The sequence below is a fragment of the Cannabis sativa genome, chromosome 8 (assembly GCF_029168945.1).
Source record: "Cannabis sativa cultivar Pink pepper isolate KNU-18-1 chromosome 8, ASM2916894v1, whole genome shotgun sequence".
In the NCBI taxonomy this organism is placed as follows: domain Eukaryota; kingdom Viridiplantae; phylum Streptophyta; class Magnoliopsida; order Rosales; family Cannabaceae; genus Cannabis; species Cannabis sativa.
The window spans coordinates 41,549,204-41,566,946 of NC_083608.1; the positions used below are offsets into that span (position 1 = coordinate 41,549,204).

General features: G+C 35.5%; 1 protein-coding gene across 4 annotated transcripts; it reads right to left on the bottom strand.

Moving 5' to 3' along the window:
- Nucleotides 1–3,231: 3,231 nt before the first annotated feature.
- On the bottom strand, nt 3,232–15,137 carry LOC115699063 (histone-lysine N-methyltransferase ATXR3). 4 transcript variants are annotated; one of them, XM_061102976.1, is made up of 20 exons: nt 14,800–15,137; nt 12,289–14,599; nt 12,078–12,134; nt 10,173–11,351; nt 9,341–9,708; nt 8,694–9,251; nt 8,499–8,599; nt 7,335–8,379; nt 7,126–7,197; nt 6,785–6,892; nt 6,603–6,703; nt 6,001–6,100; nt 5,808–5,903; nt 5,451–5,618; nt 5,213–5,338; nt 5,057–5,110; nt 4,535–4,782; nt 4,287–4,395; nt 3,896–4,198; nt 3,232–3,798 (listed from the first exon to the last, which is right to left on the bottom strand). In XM_061102976.1, the coding sequence occupies exons 2-20, from the start codon at nt 14,468–14,470 to the stop codon at nt 3,622–3,624; spliced, it is 7,152 nt and encodes a 2,383-aa protein (XP_060958959.1). In that variant the 5' UTR covers nt 14,471–14,599; nt 14,800–15,137; the 3' UTR covers nt 3,232–3,621. The 4 variants fall into 4 exon arrangements, with proteins under 4 accessions (XP_060958959.1, XP_030482131.2, XP_030482132.2 ...); XM_030626271.2 differs by having other exon boundaries at nt 9,341–9,711; XM_030626272.2 differs by having other exon boundaries at nt 14,855–15,119.
- Nucleotides 15,138–17,743: the final 2,606 nt, after the last annotated feature.

A 17,743-nucleotide genomic window follows, 5' to 3' on the forward strand; every position in this document is an offset into this window, starting at 1 on the left:
CCAAATCATGTTCCTCCACCTATTGTTAATCATCACCCTATGCAAACCAGTGCCAAGCATGTATACACACGCTCAAAGTTCTTACTGTATCTTTTGTTCCTATTAATTTCAAATCTGCTCTCAAAGACCCCAAATGGCATAATGCCATGGATACTGAATATTATGCCTTAAAGAAAAACAACACTTGCGTTCTAGTTAGCTTACATCCATTATAGGTTGTAAGTGGGTCTTTCGAATTAAAGGAAATGCAAATGGAAATACAAATCAGTTCAAGGCAAGACTAGCTGCTAAGGATTTCCATCAACAAAGTAGTTTTGACTTTAATGAAACCTTCAACCCAGTTGTTAAACTAAAAACCATTTGAGTTCTTCTTATTATTGCAGTATACAAAGGGTGGAAATTAAGAAAACTTGGCATTAACAATGCTTTTCTTAATGATGATTTGGAAAAAGAGGTTTAGATGTGTCAACCTCTAGGTTTTGTGGAACCTCAATATCCAAATATGATTTGCAAGTTAAAAAAGGCCTTATATGGTCTCAAACAAGCTCCTCAAGCTCGGTTTGAGAAATTATCGTCTACTATTCTCTGCTTTGGGTTTAATCATGCAAAATTTGACACTTCTTTATTTCTTACACTTCTTCCTCAACACACCACATATGTTCTAGTGTATGTAGATGGCATTATTACCATTGGCAGTGATGACTTGAGGTATATAGACTCATCTCCACGCTCAGTTCTTCCATTGCTCTAAAAGATCTTGGTGATCTTAACTACTTTCTTGGTGTTCAAATAACTAAAACAGGTAAGGGCATGCATCTATCTCAAACAAAATATTTGTAGGATCTCTTATGCAAGACTACAATGGAAGGTACCAAGTCCAGTAGTACACCTATGACTAGTGGCCTCAAGCTGTCTCATTTTTTAAGTGATATTGTTCTTGATTCTACTCTTTACAGATCAGTTATAGGTGCCTTACAATATGTAACTATTACCATGCCTAATATTGCGTATTCTATTAACAAGGTCTCCCAGTTTATGCAATCTCCCTTGGAGTTCCATGGGATAGCTGTTAAACGCATTCTAAGGTACCTAAAAAGCACTCTTGACTGTGGTCTTCACCTGCAGAAAACATCTCACTTTGACATCACTGCCTTTTGTGAAGTTGATTGGACTTTGGATCTTGATGACATGCGCTCAACTAATGGATATTGTGTCTTATTTGGATCCAATTTAGTTGCCTAGAAGTCGAAGAAATAACAAAACATATCGAGATCTTCAACAGATGCTGAATTTTGTAGCCTAGCTGTTGTTGTCACAGAGATAACATGGCTGCAATCTCTCCTATCTGAGCTTCATATTTTTCCAAGCACTCCTCCGATTGTTTGGTGTGACGATTTAAGTATTGTGATGAGGGCTGCAAATCCAATTTTTCATACTCGAACAAAGCATATTGAAATTGACGTTTACTTTATAAGAGATAAAGTCTTACAACATCAACTTCAAGTTCACCATGTCCATGCTTAAGATTAGCTTGCCGACTCTCTTACAAAGGCGATTTCCAACACTAGGTTCCCATTTTTTAGAGACAAACTTAGTGTGATTTTTCTATCCACACTAAGTTTGAGGGGATTTATTGAGAATAAGATTTGTTAATATTGTTAAAATTAATTAATGTTGTTAGTTGTTTCGGTTACTACTGTTTAGTTGCTAGTTGTTATTATAACTAACTTTGTAACTAATCTTTATCTCTAACTAATCCTACTTTATCTGTATATACACACTGATCTATTTATTAGTAAATTGTAATCTCATTCATACAATCAATACTACAGTACACTATTATTCAACTTTGTTTTGCTCTGTCTTTCGCTCTCTCCAAATCAACATGCACACTTTTATTGTATTATCATCATAAATTATATTTTCTTTTATACACGTATATAGTGTTAAAATTTTAATTTATTTCCATGTTTATAGTAGTTACCAGAGCAAGTCTTTTTTACATTATCACCAAATTTAAATAATTTTAATTACCGAAAAATAAAGCTCCCAATTCAGTTTAAAAAAATTGAATAAAGCTCCAGCTTACCAATATTAGCATGTGTGTAATACTATGTTCGAATATAATTATTTTTTAAAAAAAATCACACCAAATTTAATATTTATCTTATTACTAAAATCTTATGCTATTGCGATCGCAATCATCTGGTTTCTTTGCTCTTGCAATTGATCAGGGCCGACCATAAGATAGTGCAACTGAGGCCTAGCTCAAGCCTCACAATTTTGGAGGTCCAAAAAATTAAAATTTATATTATATATATATATTTATGAAAATGAAATATAACATATAAATTTTAGTTTAATAAATTTCATAAAAGTATTGTAACACAAGTGCTTAGTTGGAACTTGGGTTTTATATTAATGTTGAGGTCTTGGATTTGATCCTTACCATTGTCACTTTTAGTTTTTATTTAAAAAAAAAAAATTAAATGTATGGAACAATTCTGGTATTACTTATGGATGGTTATTAAACAAATTTAACTATAAATATTAATTTTAAAAATATTAAATTATTAGATTTTGATTCAATGACGAATAATTAAAAAAAGTTTGAATATATGTGCTTAATTTAGCTACTTAATTAAAAAATGCCAAAATAATTTCTTTTTACACTATCAAAAATATGCTTAAATACAAAATATTTAAGTCAAACCCAATTTTGTTTTATATTTTTTTTTTGCCGAAGATTTTTTTTCTTAATTTTTTTCCAGCCGACGAAACAACCCCAACCCATATAATGTAAAAATGAAAAAAAAAAAATTATAATTAGATAGAAAATTTAAGCTGGAATATCATCCCATACTCGGATAATTGCCTTACCAGATTGAAGAAATATGTGTTAGGTTTCAGTTTACATATACTTTTTTCAAGTTTTTTTTTGGTCAGGAATATAACAAAAAATCATTCCAAGATCTAATCTTTTTTATTTTTTTCTGAGAAACCAAATAACCCTATTTAATCTGCCACAGCTTCAAATTAGACACCAATTACTAGGCCTTATACTCAAAAAGAATAGAAAGCAAAGATGGAAGAGCTCAGTCAAACTAATTTAGACGTCTGCTAGAATCAGTCGTTTCAAGCTTGGAATATTTGATTAATTGTTTATATTGTTATTTGTGTTACACGATCAGTATCCTCTAAATATATGCATGGGCTTCATGTTGCCCAAAATGAGAGAGGGACAAAAAGATGTTACTTCTGCTAAATTAATCACGTGTTATATATACACACAGAAGATTAAGCTAGTATATAATTATATTTTGAGTAAGAGCAGTGGGATTTGAAGAAAGGCGATAGATATTTCCTTTTTTCCTTTCATATTTTCTTAAATTAGAATAGGGAAAACAAATGCTCTAACTACTAGATAACGAATTACAAATTACAAAAATGAAAAACTGTACAGAATAATGAGAAAGTAGCACAACGAATGGCGCTTTGGAATGATTTTTGCCCACCATCAAAAGGAGCAGCGGTTAACTAAAAATCTAAGAGAATCATTCCAAAACAATTAAACGGCTTTCACCAGTGACACTGCTTCCTGTTCCTACTGCTTGCAAAAATTCATCGATCCCACATCGCCTGAAATATGGCAGGTCTGTGTTTTAACCATTGAACCATATCCCTATCCAATTGAGAATTACTTAAAACAGCATCTAGCATAGGGCTGCCGAGAATCTTTGGGGCGCTCTTGAACGACCATATTCTGTCCTTGGGCCAAGGTCTCTGCGGCTGCTTTTCCTGGAGAATCAAGCAAACAAGTTTAGCAAATGAATCAGACAAAAGTGGAATCCAATATGCGTTTTTTAACAAAATTCAACAAGAAAACTAAACCCACCATCCTTGACAGCATAAATCGCACAGTCCTAGGGCCATATACACGCTGCCGAGAAGGCTTCTGAATCTTGGCATAGAACGAACCAACATCAGGTAACGACAAGCAACCCCTACTCACTCTAGCAAGGCTACAATCTGGATCGGCATTAGTTTGGTTGTACCAAAAAATCAGCTGCCCTAAACAATAATTCTCCCCATATGTCTTGCAATACTCCTGAAAACCTGTTCCCAGTTTATCTTTGTACTTGGGACCCAAGTCAAGCGGACTAATATATACTGGTGGAGAAGTTACAGCTTTGTATTCCTGAAGATATATAATTAAGAAAAGAAAATCATGTAAGTCGTAAGAGACATTCTCAAACCCTTGCTTCCTTCCAAGAAATGAGACTTACCCGTATTCTGAAAAAGCACTTCGTATAAGCATATATATGGATCAAGTCAGCAGCAGCATCATGCCGAGACTTGTATGTACATGGAAGATTCCTGACCTCATCTCTCAACCTTCAAAATAAATAGTCCAAAATAAATTTTGCAAGGGACAAAAGCATACACCTTCAACAAAATAACGGAAACTATTTCTCTCCTAAACAAAAAACAAAAAATGGATAACCTTAGAAACAAATATATGCATGCTACTTACCATAACAATGACCTTTTAAGATCTCTCTCAAAGTCTTCAGACCCTATTGGATCATGAACATGAACCTTGCACTTCAGATCATCAAGCTTTTCTCCATCCACGTGAGGAGCCAAACTTTCAAGGAGTTCATCAACAAGTGATCCTTCCCCCTTCCAGAGGAAGGAAACCGTTTCTTCAGGACTCAACCTCTCTAGAGGAGGTGGAGCTTTCTTTGGGTCACCAAAAACACATCTCATAACATACCTCACCTGAGTATACAGCATTCAGCATAATTATAAGCCAAATGTCAGGATCACATGCAAATTACAAAGTATAAAATAATCATTGCAATGCCAAAGCGTATAATGTGCAAAATACCCAGTCTTGTCATTGTACTTGGACTCAACTTGGTATATGCACACGTTTTACAATTATATAAGTTAACAATAATAAGAATTTCTGTGATAACAACAACAGCAAAAGAAGCCAAGAAAAGAATCAAATATGGTGATAATTTCTTTCTACAAATAAAAATGCAATCACCTTGTCCAGAGTAACTGCCAAATTTTGAAGCCTTTGATTGTACACACCCTCAGCCTGTCAAGCAGATGGATTTTGAAAAGTTAATATTACACCAGGGGACAGCCATAGAAGCACAACAAGTTAAAATGCATGCATAAGTAATACAAAAGTATTCACCTGAACTTCCGCATCACTTTTCTCGACCTCCAGACAAATATCTGAAAAGTATTTCCTTTTTTCCTCCAAATTATGCTTTAAAATCTCTTCTGGGAGCTTTGTTCTTTCAAAGTTTATAAATCTCACCTTCAAACATTGGAGTTTTTGGTAAATGACAACTGAAAAAGGCTTATAACAGCATGAAATAAAAACAAAAAACATTCTGAAAGTCAATGAAGTAGGCAACATTTAGACATACCAGGCGAGCTGAATATGCAATCAACCAATCTGGCAATCCACCAAGCAAACAACTGCCCAAACCAGCCCTTCCCAACTCAAGATAATCTTCTTCAGATACTGAATTAGCTTCACAAGCTTCTAACATCAACTGATGACGATCTAGAACTCCATGCCAATCCTTGAGGACCTGAAAAATAGACATTACACAGATAAAAGAGATTAAAAGAGTTATAGCTCAAGAGAGAAACAGAAGATTCAAACATAAAATCAATTTGTTGCAACAGCCACCCTCAGAAAACCAAGAGTTTGAGCCAAGAAATCGTTGGGCTCTCCACAAGATTTCACATGAAGTGCAGTTATTGCTCTGTTCAAATACCTTTTGAAATGCCCCTTCACCAGTCAAATTCAGATAGCTTCCTCGGCAGACTTGGCTGCCACATAAGCAAACAGATGCTTCATATTCTTCCTTGCTCTGTCACAAAAATAATCGGGAATAAACAGTTAGATGGAAAACCAAGTGGAATAAAATTTAGATAGTGTGTGTGAAGGGACAGGAAAAAGGGCCATACCTCAGTAACAGAGTTATAATCGAATGTTATCTCCTCACCATGGCCTATTTTACGAACAGTATATATTCCGATCTGATAATGACCACCTACTGCAGTGACCCTGCATTTAACAGATTGAAGATATTACATCTACTAGGATGCCAGAAAGAAAAAAGACAACAACAACTATTATGGCACATCCAATTTAAAGGAAGAACTATCCACAAGAAAACTATAATAACATTAACAACAATAAACTGCTTTAAAGTATCTCATTTTACATGGTATGACAAATGAAATTAAAATTTCCCACAATTCACAACACTAATTAAGAGTTAAGAACATATATATACATATATAAACACACAATAAAATAAAACTAGTAATGCATTATTAATAGGGAAACTAAGCCCACAGAGGATTATATATATAAAAAAAAAAAATTATAAGTGGCAAAAGATGATAATCAGATGATGTTGCAACAATACATCAGATAACAAAAGACCTAATTTTGTATTCAAGGCAGGACAGCAATTGGCAAGGCCATGGCCTTGTTTAGGGGGTGGGATAGGATAGCAAATGTATATACCAAATGCTAAGATAAATATTATGGAAAATCTTACTTTGCCTCGCAGTTTGGCCGACAGGAATGACAAATTCGGCTGGCATAGTTAGCCTTATGCATTGCATCAACAACAACTAAATCATACCCATCTGCATCACCCTGCAGGAAAATAATGAATGATCAAAGAATTGTTTGCAGAAGTACTTAAAATTTAAAATTGTTTGTAAGAGTCAAAAGTACCTTGGGTCTTTCAAGATATATGTTGTAAAACTCTGGAGCCTCTTGATTATTTTTCTGCAGGGATCGAATCCCATCTTGCTTTTCAAACCATTTCCAAACAGGATAGACCTATTAAAAGATGTAAAGACATTGTAAAGAAGAAGAAAAAAAAAACTGTCCCGTGAAGCCTTCAGAAACTAGATTTTAAAGCACAAAATCACAAGAAGAAGATAAATTAAATTATATGAAGAAAAGAAAAGGACTTCAGAATATGGCGGCATAGATTTCGTCAACCCAACTTTCAAACATCCAGAATAAATATTCTCAGCAAACAAAAGGATCCAAGAACAATAAGCTAATACCTCTCCCAGAAACTCCACAACAAAATCATCTTCCCCAAAGCCTTCTTCTTTGTTACAAACAACTCCAAGCCCCTGATCAAAGTAACCAGAAAAAAAAATTGTCAGAACAAATGGAGTCCAGCATCATAAAGTTGCATTGTTGGATAAATTGTAGATCAGAACATAGAAAAAGAACTATATAAAATGGGGCTCAAGATAACAGCATCTACCTTTCTATAGGCAACATATTTGTCATCGACGCGACTGCTTATGGCCTTTGAGATACCTTGACACATTCTCACAGTTCGAAAATCTCCATCCTTCTCAGCCGACGCCTGAATTTCCTTTATAACTGGCTGCAGCGGATATATCATAGGAGTATTTCCTGTCCCAGTAAAGTGCCTAACTTGCTTATTCAGAGTGCAAAGGAGAACTTCCTCAATGAACACATGTTTATCTAGAAGAGGCCAATCCAACTCATCTGGCATAGAATCAAGTAAAAGATTGTGGGTATAGGGGTCGATTCCATAAACTTCTTGTTCTAAAACCTCACCACCAAGCTGTTTTCTTGGCTTGTAGTCTTTGACTTCTGGAAGCTCCATATCTGACTCCTCGGTTCCATTCTTCTGTGCACTAAGCTTCTCGACATAATCATCTGGCAAAGATACCTGCATCTTCCGCTTCACATCATCTTCATCTGCTACTACTACATACTGATCAATGACTTCATATTTCCTGGTAACAGGAGGGACCAAACTTGCTTTTGTCATGCGAGCACCCCATTCACGATCATCAGTAGTAGTATCCAGACCCTCATCAGGTGTAAAATATCCATCAGGTCTTGACTGCCAAGTTCGACTTCCTGATCTGTCACTTTCAGCATCAGAGATGGAACTCTCACTCCCACTCTTGCTATATTCAGAAGACCTGTTAGGATCATCAGAAGTTTCACTTTCTGAATCCATTGATTTTTTATTCAGTTTGGATAGTCTCCTTCTGATTTCTCGATCGGATGCATCCTCTCCATAATCCAAACCACCATTCAATGAGAAGGAGCCATTACTCCTATTAAAGTACTTCCTTTCACTCACTTTATTTAGCTTCTTTTTGTACTTGGAGGTTGAAGAGAGTAATGAAAATGAATCATCTTCAGACAGCTTGAATCCATCATCTCTTTCATGAGAAGACTTGGAACCCCCATCCAAACGTGTGGCGAGTTGAATAAATAATGTGATGATGCGATTCATATTTCCAGCATCACCCCGATTCTTTGCTCTGCATAGAGAAAGTTACCAGAACACTTAGTAAAAAGAACTAAATTCCTTTAAAAAGAAAAAGCTAATTTCGTCATTTTTTTAAACTAAAGGAATGTATAAAGACTACAAAGTACATACTTTATTGCATCCCGACATATTCGGCTGATATCTTCCTTAACAGAGCTCAATCCACGGCCAATGTAATAACCCTTTCTCATTTTCTCCTGAATTTCAGCAACCTGGAATCAAAAGAGAATTTTAAGGAACACAAATGAAGAAAATTATGTTTATTATTTAAGAATTAAAATAAATTCAAATAAATCAATGATTAACCTTGGGTACAAAGAAATCATAGGTATTCTCCTTCATTATGTCCTTCAGACTTGAAGCAAGAAATTCCTCCATCCTCTTATACCCATTTTCAGACTTCTTAATAGCCCATCGTCTTGTACGGGCATCCCTAGACAATATAGATGAAGATCTCCTAGCATCGAAGAGTTTTGAACGTTTATATAAACTTCGTCGGAAAGCTTGGTTTGCTGAGTCTCTCTTATTGACACTATCAAAATACTCTTTAAGTTCACCAAAATCATCTGTATTCCCATACAGACCCTTCACTTTAAGAACTGATGAAGATTTCTCAGTTAGCTGTTTCAAACTCCTAACTTTAGAATGTGAATCCTCAAAGTTCAGTGTACCACGCAAGTTCCGGCTCTTGATCCAATTAATATTGTGAAATTTTAGAGTGAGGTCAGTAAACTGACTGCAACCTCTGGTGTCTATTGTAGACAAACAAGAAAATGAACCAAGAATCTCTTCAAGCGTAGTGGAGGTGATGTTGATGCAACCAACCAAAACCATTGAATTGACCTTATCTTTGCTATAACCACTCTGCAAGGGAAAAAAAATTGTAAACTTGTGATGAAGCAATAATCTCCCGCTATCTTGGAAAACCAAATTCCAATATATGAAAAACCTACCATGATGTTAAGGAAGATGGAGTCAGTGCAGTTAGGACCTAACGATGACAAGTCAATATGTCTTGAAATGTCCCTGTAAAACCTGGCAGCAGCTCTCCAATGCTTACAGCTCAAAGAAGCGAATACGAGGGATTTCAGGTCAGCTCTCAGAAAATGAAAGACCCTTGCAAGCACATGACCATCCAAGGAACCCCAATCCATTTGAGAGAGAGAGCATATGCTCTCCTCTCTGCAGAAAGAAGCATCACCACACAGATCCTCAAATGTAGATTCGGTTTTCGAAAGAGTCTGTTCATCGTCCTCCATTTCATTTTCTCCCTCACTGTCATCAACCAAAAGACGAGCTCTTTTGATGGCACGTGCATCCCCTACTTCAGCAAAGAGATGAATAAATCAATAAATTGCAACTTCATAATGAGTACTATACTAAATCTGGATGCACATAACAACATGGATAAATGCAAAAACAAGATATTTATATTTTAACAAAAGAGACAAAAGAGAAAACGATAACATTGATTACAAAAGTTAGAAGCTAACCAAATGGAAGGCAAAAATCTACACCATTAATAGTCATAGGGTTTGCAATAAACTGATAAGATGTCTGATCACAGTACAAGATTTAAATATAAATATTTAAGAACGTGTTAGATGCAAAATACAGGACCTGAAAAACTATTTTACATGAAACATAAGAGGCTATGGGGGGTTGAATACAAAATAACACACAACAAAAGTAAATCAAAATCAAGATGAAAATGACAAAATTAAAATAACTCAAAAATATTTGTAATGAAAAGCAGTGCTTCCACATTTAAGGAAACTACTGTACCTGCTTTCCAATTAACATGCTTATCCATCTCTTTTTTGGGCTGTTTCGCATTAATCCATGGGTCTAAAACTTCATTAATAGCTGCTGCAAACTCCCGGCTCTTGTACGATTTCATCACTAGTTCATGTAGCTTTCCACGGGTATAACCAATAAACTGAGGATGTAGGTTGTGGAACATATTTGGCTTCGCATTAGATTCGCCATGTGAAATACCCTGAAATTGTGAAAGAGGTTCTAAAGAATCACCAGATGTTGTAGTGTTCCCATGTTGAGCCTTAACTATCTGTTCAGAAGTCTCGGCAGAATGGGCAACTGGAACCCAAGTTCTATCGAACTTACGGAAAACACTGCTATGTTTTTGGATACTTCCTTGATCTACCAAAGCCTGAAGCTCTGAAAATGATGAAGGTCCCCGCTCATGTCCAGCACCATCAAGATAGTACCATTCACCCAAATGCAACTGTAAGTCATCAAATGTGCAAATACGGTCCTTTGGGGTATTAATAGATGAAGTGTTTCTCCAAGAGCCCTGAAAACCATGCTCACTAACACTTTTTGATTGAATATCACCTTCTGCAGAAGATCTTTTGCCATCACTACTTGCAGAATGTGACCGAGCAGACCTTGAAGAATATCGATCCTTAACTCGAACTTTATTGCGAGGCTCAGAAACAAAAGAACCATGGTCTTTAACAACACATGTATTTATCCTAATGACGGGAAGCATAGTTCCTTTTACTCCTCTAACTATAAGAAGCTTACTTTGGGTGGTCCTGCTGCAATCACTCCTCTCATCTGTGGTTGAAAAGGCCCAAAGTGGTAAATCAAGCCTTCTTCCCTGGGATGGACAATACAGGTCATCTTTCCGATGCCATCGAGGATCCTCATACCCAGACTTGGCCATAAGGCATAGTGGGAAACCATCATTGAGAACGAGTTTCTTTCTATTAGATTTATCTTGGGCAGCTTCATCATTCCTCTTCCAGTCACCACCCTTGCATGACCATCTACCAGAAAACCAATCACCAGAGTCACCACAATCAAAACCATATTCCTTGTCTAAGGGTACAATGAACCTAGATTCTGCACCTTCTACTAATTGGATGTCAGAATGTGTTGATGGTTCATCATTTCTCTGTTCATCCCTTTCATTGATCTGGCCAGCATGCAAAATGAAACCTGCACATATCCAGGAACGTCCAATGCATGAAAATTCTTAGTGTAGGTGCAGACTAAAGAAAAATGATAACTTAAAGATAGTTGAGTAATAAATTGAAAAGGTTTTTATTACATAGTACTATGTTGAATTTTATGTTTTGAAAATATTTATAACTTATTCAGACAAGAATTTAAAAGTAAAACTGCACAACCCTAGTTATGCATAAGATATGTGCAATCTAAACCCTTCCTTTTTGGCTCAAAATGTAGTAACAATAACATAAATATAAATATACATATAATATATAGAAATTTTCATTACGGTAAGTATGAAAATTTTAATTAATCAATTTCTACGGCTCTTATCCCAACTACCAAAAATGCAATGTGATATTATAAATCATACAGCTTTGCTAGGACAAAAAAAATGAAAAAACTTATGGTACCACCTAGACCCAAATGCGGAAGCAAGAATTGTAGAAATAAACAGTCTGTCAATAGACTCAATACAGTAAGAAAAGTAATAATTATACAACAAACAAGCATTTATCAGGCAATATTATAACAATAAAAAAGAGTTATCAGTAAAAAGCATTAAATTATCTCGAACAACATTGTTAACCAACAAATATATAAATATATATATGTATATATCTTAAGGATCATCTAGTGATAATGAAAGGAGATCTATAAATGCTAGTTACTGTGAGCGTGTATATTATATGTACAACTTAAATAAACTTTTACCTTCAGATTTTCCCCATTCCTCCCACAGCGCATGCTCAAAAGTCATTTGTAGAACTTCTGCAAGATAATAAATTACCCAAGAAAAAAATACATGGGCAAAGTGAGAAAAAACTTAAGGAATACAAAAACACGTTACATAAAAGAAAAGAAAAAAAAATAGTTCCCAGATTTTCTTTTAAAGAAGAAAAAAAAGGAAACAGAGAGAGAGTACCTCCAACAGCTTCCAATTCTTTTCCAGGAATAACTGTAAAGCCATCAAACAGAGCCCCGACCCTTTCATCGATGCGGAGATCTTGAAGAGGCTCAGAAAGTGCTTCACTATCATTTGTTCTTTCTTCAGTAGTCTGAGCACCATATTGCCCAGTATCCCCAGTATCAGCTAATAAATTACCCGGAGCTTCTGGAGGGCTCGCCAATTGAGTTATAGAGTCCGACATAATGGATGTGAAATTCACAGTAACCAAAGGTGAAACAGCATTTTCAACTGTCACCCACCTATCACCATCTATATGCTTCACCATGTGATCGGACAGCAGAGCTCCTTCTTCCACCAATGCCTTAAGATCACATAATTTTGAAGGTCCGTGCTCAACACCATAGTAATCAAGGTAAAACCATTTCCCAGTAGATACGTCAGAAACGACTGGGACATGTGGCGGTGTATCACAGATATCCATGTCTTCTTCCATAGAAGGCATCTCTTCCAGAGAAACTCCAACTATATCAGAACTTTCTTGGCAATTTATAACTGGACTTTGAGGCTCCTCTTTGTGAGTCTCGCATTTGGCACTTGCTTCCGTGGAACCACTAATATTGAGAGCATTGTTACTTTTATCTTGAGATTCCTTAGCTGAAGAATGTGAGTCTTTCCCAACAGGTTCTTTCTGGACTGGTTTATCTTCTTGCCCTTTGGTAACATACTGAGAGTTCCGCTTGTCACTTGGTCCAATTTTCCTAACTATTTCTCTATGGTTATTCTGTCTGCTCCGATCATGCGGGGACCGCTCCATAAAGTTTGGAGTTCTATCCCTTCGGTCATGATGTCTAGCTCGATCTTGTGGGGAAAGACTCTGATTTTTGTGATCATACTGACGATTACGATCATATGGGGATCTCTCACGACCATATGGAGACCGCTCCCGACCATAAGGTGACCTTTCTCGACGAACAGGACTCCTGTCCCGGTGATCATAATAACGGTTCCTGTCACGTGGGGAGCGCTCCAAATGGCCTGGACTTCGTCCATGCCTGTCAAAAACAGGGACAGCTCTGGCAGGCAATGTAGAATCATAATGCCTGGCAGAGTACTTGTCAGTTGAAATTCTGGTGGAAGAAGAAGAAGAATTTCTGTATGACCTTTCCACAGAATGACGTGTATAGTGTTCTGCAGGGACAGCACGAGTACTGTCATCACAAAGTCTCCGACTTTTTGAACCAGCGTAATCCCCATAATCTCCGTAATGTTTACGTTCACCAATATCTGGTTCAACACCATAACGCTTCAACCGATTCCCAGTAGAGTAGTCTCTCCCATGATTCTTACCGTTGCTGAATTCCTTTTTATAACTTTCATCGTCAACAATTTTTGAGCTAATCCTCATAATCCTTTCCTGACCACATTCCCACCTAGGATTAGTACTCTTGCCATGCTGATTCCCACTTCTATTAAACTCCTTCCTTCTAAAAGAATCATCACAAAAATTTGAATACTTCCCAGAAGGCGGAGTGCGGTCACGTTCAAATTTCCATACTTTGTCCTTACCTGGATCGTACCTGCGCATTTTACTATAACCGTAGTCATCTCTGGGATATTCACCTTTTTGCCATCTATCTGGAATGAACTCTCCTTTCTCAATTTCATCCCTTGGAGCCCTCCACGAAGAAAATTCAACGTCAACTTTTCTGTTCTTATCTGAAACTATCTCAGCCTTCTCCACATCCCCTCTTCGCCACTTCCCTGGGATGAACTCCCCAGTCTCCAACTCACTTTTCCTCCACTTCTCATCAACTATCTCACCCTTCTCAATTTCACTTCTACGAAACTTTTCTGGCACAAATTCCCCATTCTCCACTTCCCCCTTGGGCCACTTCAAAGTACCCAATTCACCCTCCTCTACCTCATCTCTTTTATCCTCACTATCACCATTCTCAACTTCCTTGACAAAACTAACCTTACCACCTTTATTCAATATCACTTCACCTTTCTCAGACTCCCCGTTCCGAGCAAAAGCCTCTTTTTTTGCCTTCATTCTCTTATTTTTGAGCGACTTGGAACTGAAGCCATTGTTATTAGCGTTCTTGCTTCCGCAAAGCACAGTTTTCTCCGGAATCGCAAACCTGTCCATGATGTTGTTTTGCTGCAAAGACATGCATGCCACGCCTCCATCGCCCATGGAAATCACAGCCCAACTTTTAGCGAATTCGAAAACCCTAATTCTCTTCTTCGCCGGGGCTATTGATGCTCATGCTGCGATTCGCTTGACACTCTATCCCTCTTGAATCCTCCGCTCCAATTCAAAACCCTAGTTTCCACAAATTCAACAGAGAAAACATCAGCACAGGCCCAATGTAGGGTTTCAGCAAAAAATACACACACACGCACAGAACATACTATTCCATACACGAACAAACACACAAAACTTCAGAAGCGAGAAGCTCAGCAAATCAAAGTCATCCCCATAAAAATTTAAAATCAACAAAAGCCCAAGACAGAGGAAATTACTGAGAAAAATTGAAGAACTAAACGAAGAGATCGGCGTGAGAATCCAGCTACGAACCTAAGAACATGCGAAAGAAACAGATTTCGCGTAAACAGATCAAGAAACCTGTTGAAATTAATGGTAGAAAATCAAGATTTTCCCTTTTCAGAAATACAATCTCTCTCCAATTCTTTAAACTTTTCCTCTTTCTCTCTCACGCACTCTGCTCTAATATCTTCTCTCTTTTTTTTTCTTTTTTTTTTTTTTGGTTTCGCTCTCTCGTTGTGTTCCCGGTCTGAAAGTCGAAACCTTCTATTTTATTTATTTCTATCTATATTAAAAAAAAAAAAAAAATTGTTTCCCCTTAAAAGAAAAAGAAATATATATTGTTTCCTAAATTTGCCCTTTGCCTCTGCGTTACCTATCAGAAACAGCGAGTCGTATGCTAAGGGAATTTCGATTTGATAAATACACTTTATTATTAAAATAAATATAAATTTAAACAATTTTTAAAAATTATTTTTAATATTTTTTAAAAAAAAAATTCTAATTTTTTAATAATTATTTTACTTTTATTTTTATAATTTTTTCATGTATGTATATATTTTTATTTTTAAAAAAATCATATAATTTTTTATTTTAATTTTTTTCATAATAATTAAAATATAATTTATTTTCATTTGATAGATATATTTTTAAAAATATAAATTAAAAAAAAAATTAAAACATTTGGTACAATTAATATATAAATTTTTATATAAAATAAAAATTATTAAAATAGGATATCTTTAAAAAAATTTAAAGTGTAAATAAAATTTCTAGTTAGTAAAAGGAAAATTTGACTAATTATTCAAACTAAATTTTTTTTCTAAACCTAAACTATTTAATATTGGTAGAAATATCATTTTTCCTAAAACTCCATTCTACCCCTCTCATTTGAAGAGCCCCCTCTCTCTGTGTAAACACGCACACGGAGGAGCACACAATCGACCCACAACCCACCACCCACAACATTGGTCCCTTCTCTCCACGACCACCATGACCAAAGACCCAAGGACCCACGGACCCAATGACCACTACGGAGCCAACGACTTCACCATCGACAATGTTGTCAAATTAATAAATTGTATTATTAATGTTTGTTATTTGTGAGTAGATGTTAGATTTAGGATCGAAAATGGCCAGATATGAGTTTTGGGCAAAAAATTAGTTTTTTTGTCTAGTCCGATAGTGGTCTGATACCTTCCTATTGTTAAAATGAGTAAAGATTGAAGACGAAGGTCCGATGGTAGCCTGATGATATGGTTCGATGGGGTCCGATGGTGGCCCGATGCCTTCCTAACGAGCTTAATGAATGGAGCTTAACACTATAAATGTAGATATGGTCTGATGGTGGCCCGATAGTGGTCTAATGGTGGTCCAATGGTCACCTGATGCTACTTATTTTATGTACAAAAACAAAAAAAAAAATGAGTAGCATCGGGCCACCATCGGACCCCCATTGGATCACTATCAGTATAGAAGAGAAGAGAGAAGGGTATAATGGGTATGAATATAAAGTGTGCCTATTTTTTTAATGGGAAGTTTTATTTACACCCCAAAAATTTCTAAGTGCACCCTATTTTAATAGTTTTTATTTTATATAAAATTTATATCTTTAATTGTACTAAGTATTTTTAACTTTTTTCTTTCAATTTATATTCTTCAAAAATATACCTATCAAACAAAATTAAATTATATTTTAAATATTATGACAAAAAAATTAAAATAAAAAATTATATGAAATTTTTTTAGAAAAAAATAAAAAAAATATATGTATGAGTTAGAAAAAATTATGAAAATGAAACCAAAATAAGTGTTAAAATTAACATAAAATAATGTGAGGAAAATTTTTTTAAAAAAGTATTAAGAGTAATTTTTAAAAATTATTTAAATTTATATTTTTTTTTACTAATAGGGTGTATTTATAATTTTATGGGGTGCAAATAGAAGTCCCCTTTTTTAATTTTAGTAAGGTTGTGTTTAAAAATTTAATTCACACCAAATGTATGCATATAATAAATTCAAATTTCCCTTGGTTTTATACTTAAGAACGTGTAAAAGTTCTAAAGTACCCATTCTGACTGAATCTCCAGGAAAGAAAGCCCCATAAGGTGCCTAGGGTTAAAATCCACTTTGGTCAAGGGATAAGACTAAAACTACCTAAAATATGGAGAGTTTTAGGTTATCTAAAGAAAACCAAAAAACCTATGCTTTCATTACTCCAAATTTTCTTCAATTTTGGAAGGGTACACTGATGCAAGTTGGATAGCCAACATTGGGGATAATTTTTCCACAACGAGTTGGGTATTTACCCTTGGTGGAAGGTTGATTTGTTGGGGGTCCAAGAAACAAACCACAATAGAAGCAGAGTTCATAGCTGTAGCTGCCACTAGAAAGGAAGTTGAATGGTTAAGAGGTCTTTTTGTTGAGATACCAATTATCAAAGAGAATGTATTTACAATTTTGATATATTGTGATAGACAAGCAACAATTATCGGAGCGTATAGTAGAGTATATAATGGGTATTAGTCTTAAACATGGATATGTGAGTGAGTTGATTCGAAGAGGAGTCATTTCAATATCCTATGTGAGATCAAGTGAAAAGTTATTGGATCCATTTACAAAGCCACTAACTAGAGATCTAGTAAAGAAGATCTCTAAATGGATGAGACTAAAACTATCTAAAATGGTTCACAATTGAAGATAACCTATCTGAATACTAGTAACTTTACTAGTATTAGTATTAGGCTCAGCAAGTAAGAATAAATCAATGTTTGAATAAATGTGCTAAGTATTATATGTCTCATCCTACAAAGGTGTAAAGCAACCATTTGTTCGCCTTTGGCATGGTACTCTCTGGAAATCTGATTCACAATGAGTTAGGAATCACTATGTATTTTAATATTCTGGGCCCCCACTTCCTTT

Bases quoted from the DNA above. Each gene is read 5' to 3' on its own strand.
- LOC115699063 (XM_030626271.2), bottom strand. From the start codon at position 14,470: ATGGGCGATGGAGGCGTGGCATGCATGTCTTTGCAGCAAAACAACATC. The intron at 4,396-4,534 runs GTAAGTAGCATG...TTTATTTTGAAG, and splicing joins CTTAAAAGGTCATTGTTATG to GTTGAGAGATGAGGTCAGGA. The intron at 4,199-4,286 runs GTAAGTCTCATT...ATATATCTTCAG, and splicing joins AGTGCTTTTTCAGAATACGG to GAATACAAAGCTGTAACTTC.